At 45.0% G+C, this 14,186-nt stretch overlaps 1 protein-coding gene across 1 annotated transcript in view; it reads left to right on the forward strand.

Annotated features, from left to right (window-relative positions):
• Positions 1–248: 248 nt before the first annotated feature.
• LOC309553072 (uncharacterized protein) overlaps positions 249–14,186 on the forward strand; it is a gene marked incomplete at both ends in the record, with an annotated part of 46,965 nt that continues 33,027 nt past the window's right edge. Inside the window, one exon of the mRNA XM_082253971.1 lies at positions 249–1,822. Coding sequence (XP_082110097.1) covers positions 249–1,822 — 1,574 coding nt within the window. The remainder of the gene's footprint in view (positions 1,823–14,186) is intronic.

The following is a 14,186-nucleotide window of genomic DNA, read 5'->3' on the forward strand; positions in this document are numbered from 1 at the left end:
AGATCATCCAGATAGCAAACCATCTGTGTGCTGTATATTATATAAATACGAAAATGGCTGTTATTTTCCCAGGAGATGCACATTGTTCTACAGGAGACGCTTTTATTACCTGTGTCCCTTCATATAACTAATCCTTTGAATACAGTACAAGTCACAGCCCAGCCTTATCCTGTGTAGGAGGAGGTGACCCCTCCCAACTTCATTCTCCCTGTGTCATTCACTTTCACTTCTCCCTTCTGCTGTCAGCGATGGCGTCTGCAGATCTAAAAGCTAAGCTGGAATGTTCCCTCTGTCTGAACATTTATACAGATCCTCTAACCCTGAGATGTGGACATAACTTCTGCCGGGTCTGTATTGATCGTGTGCTGGATACACAGGAGGGGTCTGGAGGATATTCCTGTCCTGAATGCAGAGAGAAGTTTCCGGATCGGTCTGCACTGCACAGGAATATAGCATTGCGTAACATAGTGGAGAGTTTCCTGTCTGCTCAGCCAAATCAGGAGGAGTCCGGGGTTTTCTGTACTCACTGTGTGGACTCTCCTGTACCTGCTGTTAGATCCTGTCTACACTGTGAGGTTTCTCTGTGTGAGAAACACCTGAGAGTCCACAAAAAGTCCCCAGAACACATCTTATGTGACCCCACCTTGTCCATGGAGAGCAGGAAATGCTCCGTCCATAAGAAGATCCTGGAGTATTACTGCACTGAGGATGACACCTGTATCTGTAAGTTTTGTGTGACTGGAGAACATAAAGGACATGAGATGGAGTCACTGGATGAGGCTTCTGAGAAGAAGAAGGAGACACTGAGGAACATTCTGCAGAAACTTCTGACAAAGAGAGAGGAGATGGAGGAAAGAGTCCAGAGTCTGGAGGAGCACAGGAGGAAAGTAGAAGAAGAAGCAGCTGGTGACACCGAGAGAGTCACTGCCCTGTTTAGAGATCTCAGGAGACGTCTGGAAGACCTGGAGAAGAGAGTCCTGAGGGAGATCTCCGGGCGGGCAGAGCGGATCTCCATCTCCATCCGGGATCTGGAAATAAAGAAGGAGGAGCTGTCCAGGAAGATGGTGGACATTGAGGAGCTGTGTAACATGACGGATCCACTGACTGTCTTACAGGAATCAGACACAGGTGACTTGTGTGATACTGAGGATGGAGATAATGAGGACAGAGAGAGACATGAGAAGCTCCTCCATGATGGAGGGGGTCTGGATGTGGCTGGGATATCACACACATTACACACAGGTTTATCTGATATAATAACAGAGGTAAATGTATACTTCTATATACAGGGAGCTGCAGACATATTACTGGATGGAAACACAGCTCATAATAAACTACTTATATCAGATGACAGGAAAACTGTATCCAGGTCAGATAGGAAGCAGAATCACCCAGAAACAGCAGAGAGATTCCAGGATCGTCCTCAGGTGTTGAGCAGTCAGAGTTTCTCCTCAGGGAGACATTACTGGGATGTGGATGTCGGGGGGTCAGATAGCTGGAGAGTCGGGATGTGTTACCCCAGTATAGACAGGAGAGGGGTAGAGTCAGGGATTGGAAAGAATAAGAAGTCCTGGGGATTGGACAGGCAAGGTAATCAGTATTGGGTGATACATGACAGTGATTGGACCCTCTTACCCACCAATCTCTCCAGTAACAGAGTCAGGATATATTTGGATTATGAGGCCGGGCGGATCGCCTTTTATGATCTGTGTGACCCGATCCGACACCTCCACACCTTCACCACCACCTTCACTGAGCCCCTCCATGCTGGGTTATGGGTACAAGAGAGTTGTATAAAGATACGAGGGGGGAAACAGGAGATGTGAGAACTCCTCCCAGAAACTGATGACATCACAGGAAGGGAGGGTCCGATCCAAAAAATCCATCCAATTGGACAGAAAGTGGGGACTCCAGTCAGTGTCTCTTTTATTGTAGTTTGGGGTGCAGTACAAATCAGGGTGCAGGTTTACAGAAATAGGAGGTCATGCTACAAAATCATGCTGATCTGCAATATATATGGAAATATTATTATATTATTAATAGGAAATAAATGAGTATAATAGAAAAAGTCAGGTTATACTGGGGGTGTGAGATGTTTTTTGGTTTGTTGATGTACATAGTAAAATGATTGTGTGACCAGGTGTACCCCTCCCAGGAGGACTGAACCCCCGGACATGTGAAGGAGGGGAGATAAAGTTTAGAGTAAAGCCTCGTACACACGCACAGATTGTTGGCCGTAAATTGTTGGCCAACGTCCGATCGGCCGATTGTAGGCTTGTTAGTATGATGCTTCCGACAACCAACTGTGAATTTTCGGCCGAAAAAAATCTGGTGTGCAGGCTATAAAATTTTTGTTGGCCAACAACAGAACGGCCGATTGTTCCGTCAGTCAGTACAGATTTCGGCCGACAAAAATCAGATGAGCAAGACTGGGCATGCTCAGAGAAGAAAAAACACACGGAAAGTAACCATCACATGACATCACTTCTGAAGGTGGTTTTTGTTGGCCAACAAAATTCCAGTGCAAGTCTAGAGCACATTTCAACCAACAAACAACACTGGACAAAAGATGGCCGATTGGTGGGCCAACAATCTGTGCGTGTGTACGGGGCTTTAGAGTGAGGAAAAAGAACAAAACAAAAACATCTGTCATATATCTCCTCTATACCGGGTCGGGGTGTCTGAACTCTGCAGTGCTCTATATCGCCCCCTGGAAATTTACACCAGAACATGTTTTAACCACTTTAAGACCAGGCCTTTTTTTTTGACACTTGGTGTTTACAAGCTAAAATCAGTTTTTTTTTTCTAGAAAACTACTTAGAACCCCCAAACATTATATATATATATATATATATTTTTTTTTTAGCAGAGACGCTAGAGAATAAAATGGAGATTGTTGCAATATTTTTTATCACACCGTAGTTGTGCAGCGGTCTTCCAAACGCAATTTTTGTCGGGAAAAAATAAAAAATTTTGAATTAAAAAATAGGAAAACAGTAAAGTTAGCCCAATTTTTTTTTCCATAATGTGAAAGATAATATTACACCGAGTAAGTAGATACCCAACATGTCATGCTTCAAAATTGCGCATGCTCGTGGAATGGTGACAAACTTTGGTGCTTAAAAATCCCCATAGGCAACACTTTAAAATGTTTTACAGGTTACCAGCTTAGAGTTACAGAGGGGGGTCTAGTGCTCAAATGATTGCTCTCGCTCCAACTATCGTGGCAATACCTCACTTGTGTGGTTTGAACGTCAGGACTTCCTTATGCGTTTGCTTCTGCGCGTGAGCTAACGGGGACAGGGCACTTTAATTTTTTTTTCCTATTTATTTTATTTATTATTTTTTGTTTTTACAGTTTTAAAAAAAAATAAAAATTTGATGATTTTTATTTGTATTACAAGGAATGTAAACATCCCTTGTAATAGAAATAGGCATGACAGGTCCTCTTTACGTCTCTCCGGTCCTCCAAGACCATAGAGTCGAGTGGGGGCCATCTTGCCCTCACTCGACTTCCTGTCTAAGAGGATCCGGGACTGGATCGTTTTCCCCACTGCCGGTGGGTCCCGTAAGCGGGGAAAACGGCTGGGACGCGGCGGGAGGGGCACCTCGTCCCCTACACCGTAAGGGTGATCCCGCTGCGAATGCGCCACTGGGACCACCCTTACCTGAAAGACGATCGCCCGCTGTTTTTAAAAAACAAGCTATCTTCTGCCATAAAACCGGTATTTAGCATCAGAGGACCAACGTAAAACTGTGGCGGGCGGTCGGTAAGTGGTTAATAATGTCCCATCTTAATCCAATCTTGAGCTCTGTGATGTCATCAATCCCTATAGAACTTTTAGCTTAACCCTGTGGCGTTGGCTTATCCCGGCCCTTTACAGGATTTAGGATGGCGGGAGGTGGGGCGGGGTTTTTTGATCATTTGCTCCCACCCCCGCTTGTTCCCTGGGGAGCCAGCGCATGTGACGGGCGGCTCCGATGGCCGCTGGTCACTAACGATCTCCCGCAGCAGAGGGAGAAAGACAGACGGCTGATGTAAACACAACCGTCTGTCATTCTCACTGAAGTAATGACAGAGGCTATGCGATCCTGCTATATAGGATCGCATGTCTCTGTGATTACTTCACAAGCCACGCCCCCTGACAGTTAGAATCACGCCTCTAGGGTCGCACTTAACCCCTTGATCACCAATAAAGTTCACCCCTCCCCTGCCAGTGTCATTAGTACAGTGACAGTGCATATTTTTAGCACTGATTACTGTAGTAATGTCACTGTCACCCCCAAAAAGTGTCAAAAATGTCAGTCAGGGGTCCGATCTGTCCGCCGCAATGTCACAGTCCCACAAGAAAAATCGCAGATCGCCGCCATTACTAGTTGAAAAAAAAATAGAAATGACAGAAATCTTTCCCGTAGTTAGTAAACACAATAACTTTTGCGCAAACCAATCAAAATACACTTATTGCGATTTTTTTTTTAACCAAAACTATGTAGTAGAAAACAAATTTGCCTAAAATGTTAAAAAATTTAGATTTTTTACATTTTTTTTTTTTAAATTTCATATAAAAAAAATGTGAAAAATATTGTTTTTTTTTTTCAAAATTGTCGCTCTTTTTTTGTTTATAGCACAAAAAGTAAAAATCACACAGGTGATAAAATACCACTAAAAGAAAGCTCTGTTTGTGGGAAAAAAACGTCAATTTTGTTTTGGTACAGCATCGCACGACCGCGCAATTGTCCGTTAAAGTAACACAGTGCCGAATCGCAAAATAGGGCCTGGTCTTTGAGCAGCCAAATCCTCCGGGGCTTAAGTGGTTAAAGAGGAACCCTTGCTCTTTGTATGGAAGCAGCTGTCTCTCTGCAGACGTCCAACATGCCCATTGCAGAGTCAGAGTTGGAGCTCTCCAATTAGCTGGGATAATGAGCTTTACCAATTGGACAGCTCTAGCTCTGACTCAACAGAGGGTGTGTCAGATCTCTGCAGGGAGACCGCTGCTTCCACACAGATGGGAAGGGAGGGTTCCTAGCCGGGGGCCGGTGTTTCTATCCAAATTTGATTTTATTTCTAATCAATTTTATGTACATTTTTATGAATAATTGCTCTTTCATCCAGAGTGGGGGTACTCTAATTTGGGGGATGTGTTACTGGCCAGATCACCTGGTGAAAATAGAGGGAACAAGCCTAAAAAAAAAAAGAAAACAAATGCAGCCACCACATCTAATGATTGATAAGCTGCAACATAATACATGTCTGGTTTTGGGTTTAATACCGCTTTAATTGGTAGAGTAATTCTAGAAGCAGGTTGGTGTCATATAGGGACAGGACATACAGTATCTCACAAAAGTAAGTACACCCCTCACATTTTTGTAAATATTTTATTCTATCTTTTCATGTGACAACACTGAAGAAATGACACTTTGCTACAATGTAAAGTAGTGAGTGTACAGCTTGTATAACAGTGTAAATTTACTGTCCCCTCAAAATAACTCAACACACAGCCATTAATGTCTAAACTGCTGGCAACAAAAGTGAGTACACCCCTAAGTGAAAATGTCCAAATCGGGCACAATTAGCCATTTTTACCTCCCCTGTGTCATGTGATTCGTTAGTGTTACAAGCTCTCAGGTGTGAATGGGGAGCAGGTGTGTTACATTTGGTGTTATCGCTCTCACTCTCTCATACTGGTCACTGGAAGTTCAACATGGCAGCTCATGGCAAAGAACTCTCTGAGGATTTGAAAAAAGAAGTGTTGCTCTATATAAAGATGGCCTAGGCTATAAGAAGATTGCCAAGACCCTGAAACTGAGCTGCAACACGGTGGCCAAGACCATACAGTGGTTAAACAGGACAGGTTCCACTCAGAACAGGCCTCGCCATGGTCGACCAAAGAAGTTGAGTGCACATGCTCAGCGTCATCTCCAGAGGTTGTCTTTGGGAAATAGACGTATGAGTCCCGCCAGCATTGCTGCAGAGGTTGAAGGGGTGGGGGGGTCAGCCTGTCAGTGCTCAGACCATATGCCGCACACTGCATCAAATTGGTCTGCATGGCAGTCGTCCCAGAAGGAAGCCTCTTCTAAAGATGATGCACAAGAAAGTTTGCAAACAGTTTGCTGAAGACAAGCAGACTAAGGACATACTAAAGCAGAGCATGATCCCCTCCCTTCGGAGACTGGGACGCAGGGAAGTTTTACAACATGATAATGACCCCAAACACACCTCCAAGATGACCACTGCCTTGCTAAAGAAGCTAAGGGTAAAGGTGATGGACTGGCCAAGCATGTCTCCAGACCTAAACCCTATTGAGCATCTGTGGGGCATTCTCAAAAGGAAGGTGGAGGAGCGCAAGGTATCTAACATCCATCAGCTCTGTGATGTCGTCATGGAGGAGTGGAAGAGGACTCCAGTGGCAACCTGTGAAGCTCTGGTGAACTCCATGCCCAAGAGGGTTAAGGCAGTGCTGGAAATGAATGGTGGCCACACAAAATATTGACACTTTGGGCCCAATTTGGACATTGTCACTTAGGGGTGTACTCACTTTTGTTGCCAGCGGTTTAGACATTAATGGCTGTGTGTTGAGTTATTTTGAGGGGACAGCAAATTTACACTGTTATACAAGCTGTACACTCACTACTTTACATTGTGGCAAAGTGTCATTTCTTCAGTGTTGTCACGTGAAAAGATATAATAAAATATTTACAAAAATGTGAGGGGTGTACTCACTTTTGTGAGATACTGTACATTAATGTTCTTGTCACATACTATGCATTAAGTGGGAGGGGGGGTGTTTTATCCAATCATAGGCCTGTCTGTAAGGAAAAGTGTGTGGCTTGTTCAATGTCTCATAGCTGGGTATATCCAGATCGTCCTTCACTACCCAAATGTACCAAAATGTTTATGGGGACTCTCCACACACATTCTATAAATTCCTCTTTTCTATAGTTATATAATTTTTTGGGGAAATAAAAAAATAATTTACAAGAAACTCTCAATGGTCTAAATCAGAAGTCCCCAACCTCCCCAGCACCAGGGATCAGGTTCCTGGAAGACAACCCCTCTGCGGAAAGGGGGGGGGGGGGCAGACTGTCAATGTTATCTCAGGGGGTTGGGGGTGTGCAGACTGTTTCCTGGAGTCAGCTCACGGGCCTTACCAGTGCTCTATGTCATTGTCCCTGGCCAGCTCTCCTCCCCCTTCTCCTTGTCCAGGGTTGTCCAAACTACGGCCCTCCAGCTGTTCAGGAAGTACAATTCCCATGAGGCATTGTAAATCTCTGACATTCAAAGACATAACGTGACATGATGGGAATTGTAGTTCCTGAACAGCTGGATGGCCGTAGTTTGGACACTACTGTTAACCTCGTCTATGTTCCTCTTGTTCCCAAGGTGACCATAAAGGAGAGAAAGTAGTGGTTCTGGGAGAAGGGGAGCGGGCGCCCTCTGGTGGTTTGAAGGTGGTATTGCAAGTTGTGCTGGCTCACTCTATTCGATGCCCACCACCTGCGCGGTGTGGCCTCAACATGCCACAAACCGGCACCAGAGTTGGGGACCTCTGTTCTAAATGAGTAATGCAGCAATATAGGACAGGTGTGAATTGTTTTTTTATGCCATATAAACTTCAGACAATTTAAACTGTATCATATTTTTCTTTATAAATTAATTTTTTGTTGAGGCATATCGTATAGCAATAAATAAATAAAAAAAAAACAATTGCGTGTTTGATTCTCATATGGTTTTCTAAGGGGTACCCCCTAAACAGAAAGTGTAAAGTCCCCAGGAAATCCATACCAGACCATTGGGTCTGGTGTGATTTCTAAGGGGGATCCTCACACAGAAATACAAAAATGCATGAAGCCCCTTAAAAATCCATACCAGTGAGTGGCTGAACTTAGTCATAATACAGGGATGGAGGAATTAATAACTAACTTGAAGGAACATTGTTTAAAATTAATGGAAACCTGGGGTACCTGTAGCTCAACCAGACTTCAGCCTGTAGGTGGGATGCAGCTTGGTGCTGGGGCAATAACATACTCAGTCCCAATGTGATGAAAGAACTTGTATAGAAATAATGCAAAGACAGTTCATAAATAACCAGATGGGAAGGCAGCCCAGCCGGGAACACTTACAGTTCCAACAGCAACTAGAGAAGCAGAATTCAGCCAAACTGACAGCACCTGGCAGGAGGAGCAGAATGCACTTTACCACCACTTATCTCTGCCCAGTGCACATGGTGGAAGAGGGGGAGGGAGCTACACTTGCTTAGTCAATATAAATGTAAAGCCCTAAGGACAATGGTCTAGCTCTGAGGAAGGGAGCACGTCTCCCGAAACACGTTAGCGGACCAAGTACAGGGCTGTGTCCCCCTCCACATAAGGCACTTTTCCACTGCATGGTACGGATCGGTTTGGCTCGGTTTGGCGCTTTTCCACTGCATGGTACCGCATGGTATGTGTTAGAACGGTTCGGTACGGTTTGGAACAGCGGCGCTTTTCTATTACATGGTACGGCGTCGGTACGGCTCGCTTAAACAGTACCACCTCGGTTGGGGTTCCAAGGAGGCCATACCGATACCTTATCCCACAATCCTTTGCATGCAGCATTGATTGTTTGTCACTACTAGCCACTGATTGGTCAGAGAATCATTGTAATCCCACCCACTTTGTACTAAGTACCACAACAGTGGAAAAGCAAACCAAGCCGAGTAGAGCCTATACAGTGCAGAAAGGTGCCGTCTCGTACCACGCAGTGGAAAAGCAAACTGAGCCGAGTAGAGCCTATACTGTACAATGCAGAAACTTGCCGACTCGTACCACGCAGTGGAAAAGCAAACTGAGCCGAGCTGGGCCAAGCAGTGCCGAGTGGAGCCGAGCCAATACTTGCAGTGGAAAAGTGCCAAAAGTGGTTGACATGAAGGTGCGATTTTATTCTTTATGTTTGTAAGTATGTTTTTGGCTTTTTGATAAACTTTTTTAAGTTGTCGAAAGGTAATGCACTAGGCGTTTGCGCCTCCATTTTTGTCTGCTTTCAGTGTTTTGGAGTTTCTCGACTCAAGAAGAGCAGCACGCCTAAAATTCCTAACAGAGTGAGCGCTTGGGATATATAGACCTTTGCAGAATGCAGCGTGGCTGTCTTGTGCCCAAGACACTGAGAAAGAGATGTACAGTTTGGAACTTCACAGCCAGCCTTGGGTGCAGGACCTCGGATCGCCACCGCAGACAGGATACAAGAGAAATGGCCGCACACCAGGCAATAGCTCACGATGAAAGGCTTTATTGAACAAGGATGCAAGGTACAGCAAAATGGTTGGTAGACATGTTTCATACGACTCACAGCGTGCTTGTTCAGGTAGTTCACGTAGTCGTGTGAAAGATGTCTACCATCCATTTTGCTGTACCTTGCATCCTTGTTCAATAAAGCCTTTCATCGTGAGCTATTGCCTGGTGTGCGGCCATTTCTCTTGAATCCTGTCTTGTGCCCAAGCAAGAAGATTTCCAGGGAAGTTGCGAGCCCTATGCTTTCCCTTCTCATTAGGAACCTTTCCCTGCTGCTAGTTCTGTTGCTGGCAGGAGGAGGGCCTGTCCCTACTCTACCCACTCGCAAAACACATGCCAAACCAGGGCCTTAAAAAGGCTCTGCCTGCCCCAAGATGGTTTCAGAGTCACATGGTGTGGCAGCATCCAATAGGATAGCTTCTTCAGTGACCCAGGAAACCATAGAGGAACCGTGTTCCTTGTGACTTCCTCTCTAACTGCAGTACCACTGTGGAAGAGCGCCATCTGCAGTGGAGTACAGACTGCACCTGCCTACAAGCCCTTCCTCTGACCTTATTGCTAGCAGTTATGGAGGCCATAAGACACAACTGCATTAGTATAATTGTTTCTAAGCAGCCTAATAATGATGAATAAATGTGAATTATATTTTACATTTTATTAGTACGTACATGATCTTTGTGGCTTCACCAATATGGATGTCACGGTTCTTTTTTTTTATTGATCCTGTTGTTCCAATGTTTTACCCTTGACTCTCTGTGTGTGTATTTGTGTTTAGATACTCAATAAACCTTATTAAAATAAAAAAAATGCCAAACCTTTAACCCAATCATGCAGTCTGGTTTGCCAGGAAAGAGAGGGGTGAGCATGAGTCCTGAACCATACCAGGCCATGTGCCCTGGGGGCACCTTACCAGAGGGGATTCCCAAAGAAATGCACCTTGTCCCCATGTTGATGGGTAGAAGGGCCTTATCCCCACAACCTTGGCCCTGTGGTTGTGGGGGTCTGGGGGTGGGGGGTTTATTGCAATCTGAAACCTCCCTTTAAACATAAGGGGGCCTCCAGATACCACACCCTACATGAATGAGTAATGGTTACATACTGTAGAACCCCTACTCATTCACATACCTAAAATCAGAAGACACCTAGACACTTGACAAGTCCTTTATTAAAATATATATATATATATATATATATATATATATATATATATATATATAATCCCCATAAATTGTCCCTTATTGTAAATGCATTATTAATCATTGTTCATCAATTCTCAATTTCCCCCTGACTCACCAAAATTAAAAACCCATCAGATCCAGGGCACAGGACTGATCACAACTGCCTGCTGAATGAGAGCTCCCCAAGCTGCCATCCAGTATATGAAGAAAGAGGTGGGAATATTAGTGATAAAATTGCCTGCACCCGCTGCTTCCTTAGGAATCATTGACATACAAGTGCATCTCAGAAAAATTAGAATATCATCAAAAAGTTAATTTATTTCAGAAATTCAATTCAAAAAGTGAAACTCATATATTTTGTATAGATGTGTTACACACAGAGTGATATATTTCAAGCATTACTTTTATTTTAATGATTATGGCTTACAGCTAGTGACACCCCAAAATTCAGTATCTCAGAAAATTTGAATATTACATAAGACCAATTAAAAAAAAGGATTTTTAATACAGAAATGTTGGTTTAGTGAAAAGTTCATCCATGTACAGTATTGTATGTACTCAATACTTGGTCGAGGCTCCTCTTGCATGAATTACTGCATCAATGTGGCATAACATGGAGGGGATCAGCCTGTAGCACTGCTGAGGTGTTATGGAAGCCCAGGTTGCTTTGATAGCAGGTTTCAGATCATCTGCATTGTTGGGTCTGGTATCTCTTATCTTCCTATTGACAATACCCCACAGATTCTCGATGGGGTTTAGCTGAGGCAAGGTTGCTGGCCAATCAAACACAGTGATATCATGATCATGTGACCAGGTATTGGTAGTTTTGGCAGTGTGGGCGGTGCCAAGTCCTGATGGAAAATGAAATCAGCATCTCCATTAAGCTGGTCAGCAGAGGGAACCATGAACTGCTCTAGAATTTCCTGCTAGAGGGCTGCGCTGACCACACAGTGGACCAACACCAGCAGATGCCATGGCTCCCCAAGTCTTCATTGATTGTGGAAAATGTTGCATTTCATTTGAAAATTAGGGTCCCAGAGTCTGGAGGAAGAGTGGCGAGGCACAGAATCCAAGTTGCATGAAGACCAATGTGAAGTTTCCACAGTCCGTGATGATTTGGGGAGCCATGTCATCTGCTGGTGTTTGTCCACTAGAGGATCTGTCTCTGCAGTCGGGTGGACTCTGCATTTCTTCATTCTGAACTTGTGGGTCTGACTATATTAGGAGGGAGTCAGTGCCCTGCTGTCTGAGAGGGACTGTGCCTATTAATAGTCAAAAATATGGTTCCCGGGTGGAATCACTGGTAAAGTGTTAGCTACTTAGCTTGGCAGGATATGTTTTATTTGTCTATTACAGGTACACATCAGAACGTCGAGTCAAGTGTGCCCTTAGGGGCCGGCAGTGATGGAGAGCTCTACGGGAATGTTAGAGATAGAGATTATGCTGGTGAGAAGTTTGCCTCTGAGGAGAGGGCAGTCTCACCGTAAGTATGTAGGATCTATACATTTCCATGGTCTTAACCTTTTTCTTTGCAGGCTTGCAGGGTAGCTCTGGGTCTTGGAGAGGCTCTCCACTGTCCTCAGCGTGTATATGTAATGTTGATATTTGTGTCTAGTTAGTTAGGATGCTGCCTTTACCTGTCAAGCAGATTTTGTTTGGTGGGGTGTGCATTGGTCTAAATGCACTTGGTGTATTCTTATGTGTATACATGTGTAAATATTTGTACCGCAGTTATATTTTTCCTTGTAACCTATTGTATTTACTGGCCACATATGGGGTATGCCCCATGGCCCTGTACATATGTTATTTCCCTTTTTCCCCCTTTCCCAAGTTCATGGGATACTCTGTGTAAATTTTTGTACAGGTATTTTTGTAAGGGTGGCTGCCCGGAGCCAGTGAGGACATGGCTCAGTTTGGCGGGGGGTGAGTGTAGCACCCTCCTAGGTAGGTGCTAGTGAGAAAGTACAGCTTTGAGCTTTGTCTGCTTACCAGTGGGGCTGCAGGTGGGTCTGTGTTGTTCTCGGCCTACCAGAGAGCAGGATCTGTTGGTGAGGTCTACTCATTGTGCTTAGGATGCAACTCGTTCTGTCTGCGGAGTGTTTCATACTGGTCCAATAGGGAGGCATGTTGGACAGTGGGAGAACACCTGATGAATGGGTGCATTGGTGTTTGATACAGCCCTGGTGATTTGGCAGAGGAAGATTGACTCGTTGCATGCTGGGATACTGTATAAATACCATGAGCACATGTGCTTGGGGTCTTTCATCTGGATATTGGAGTCCCGGAGAGAGGAGGGCGGCTGCCTCCTCCTCTGTAGAGGTGCCGTGTGGCCTCAAGGGGTCATCCTGAGGGTCTAGAGAGTAGCAGTGAGGAACTGAACCCAAAGGTCCAGAGGAGCTAACTGAGAGGAAAGACACTGGAGGATCTGTCTCTGCAGTACAGTGAGTACAGATTCTCGAATCAAGGGGCCTGACCTGAGGGGGGCCACACCTGCTCCTAGGATAATCAGTAGATGGGTGTTGGTTGAAAGGGGATGCTAGTGACAGTGTCCTGAAGATATGTTATCCACTAAGTTGTTTTGCTAGGAAGTGAAGTTTGGATTAAGCAGCCTAGCTGCTTCCAATCAACCTAGAAGTCTTAGAGATAGAAGTCCTCAGCTAATGTGAATAGTTCAAACTGGAGTATCCCACTATTCCCTTCTCCTATCCCAGTTCCAAATAATCATAAAAAAAGAAAAACAATACCCCTAGACTGTTTATTTGTGTGACGAGCCATCCGGAGCAAGGAAGGATCAACTAACTATATCTCAAGGTAACTGTGTGCTGCTAATCAGGTGAGCCCGTCAAGTCATTATTCAGCAGGCCCTGCGGGGACAGTGCTTCATTTTTGTTGAAAGAACAGCATCTTGGTGTATATGGCTGGGTTTAATTTACTAAAGAAGTAGAACATGTTCAGTCTCTAAGTACATTTTTAATTTTATTAGTGAATGAGGAGAAATAAAGTGAATAGTGATGAGCCGAACAACCCCCTGTTCGGTTCGCACCAGAACATCTTGAACAGGGGAAATGTTCTAGAGAACATACGAACACAAAAAATCACAAGTCCTCATTTTAAGGCTTAAACGTAAGTGACTATTAATCACCAGCCAAGGACTCAAACCCTCAGCCTCTCCCTTGCTAGCCTGTTATTCTAACAGCTACGCCACTGAGGCAGCTGAGTAACCTAAGACTCTCTCTGCCTAATAATTCTCTATCTGAGTTTGACAGCTCTTTTATAGGGCTATGACATCACCAGCACCCCATAATCCACTGCTCAGTTGCAGTGAATAAATTACTGACATCACTTCAGAAGGGGTGGAACAATTAAGCACTTACCGCTAAGTGACGTATATTTACATCGGCAGATTTTGCGGTTTAATACCGGGATGATGCCTCTAGCTAGAGGCACCATCCCGGTACTGTGGTTTACAGCCAACGGTAGGCTTTCCGTCGGTAACAACTGATGCGGCTCGGGAGCCGCTCGATCGTTACCCGGGTGAGCGGGAGGGGACGTCCCCCCCCTCCCACCTCCTTTTGTGACTTCGCCCGGGCCTCCCGTCCCACCGGGATGACCCGAGCACCCAGCCGGCACATCCGCCGGCTGGATGGAGTCCCGATCTAAGCCGGAAGCGGCTTCGATTGGGTCTCCGATGACGTAACCCGGAGGCAGCGTCCATGACGTCACTTCCGGGTTACTCTGCTG

Source organism: Pelophylax lessonae, assembly GCF_965119305.1.
Source record: "Pelophylax lessonae genome assembly, chromosome: 4".
Classification (NCBI taxonomy): domain Eukaryota; kingdom Metazoa; phylum Chordata; class Amphibia; order Anura; family Ranidae; genus Pelophylax; species Pelophylax lessonae.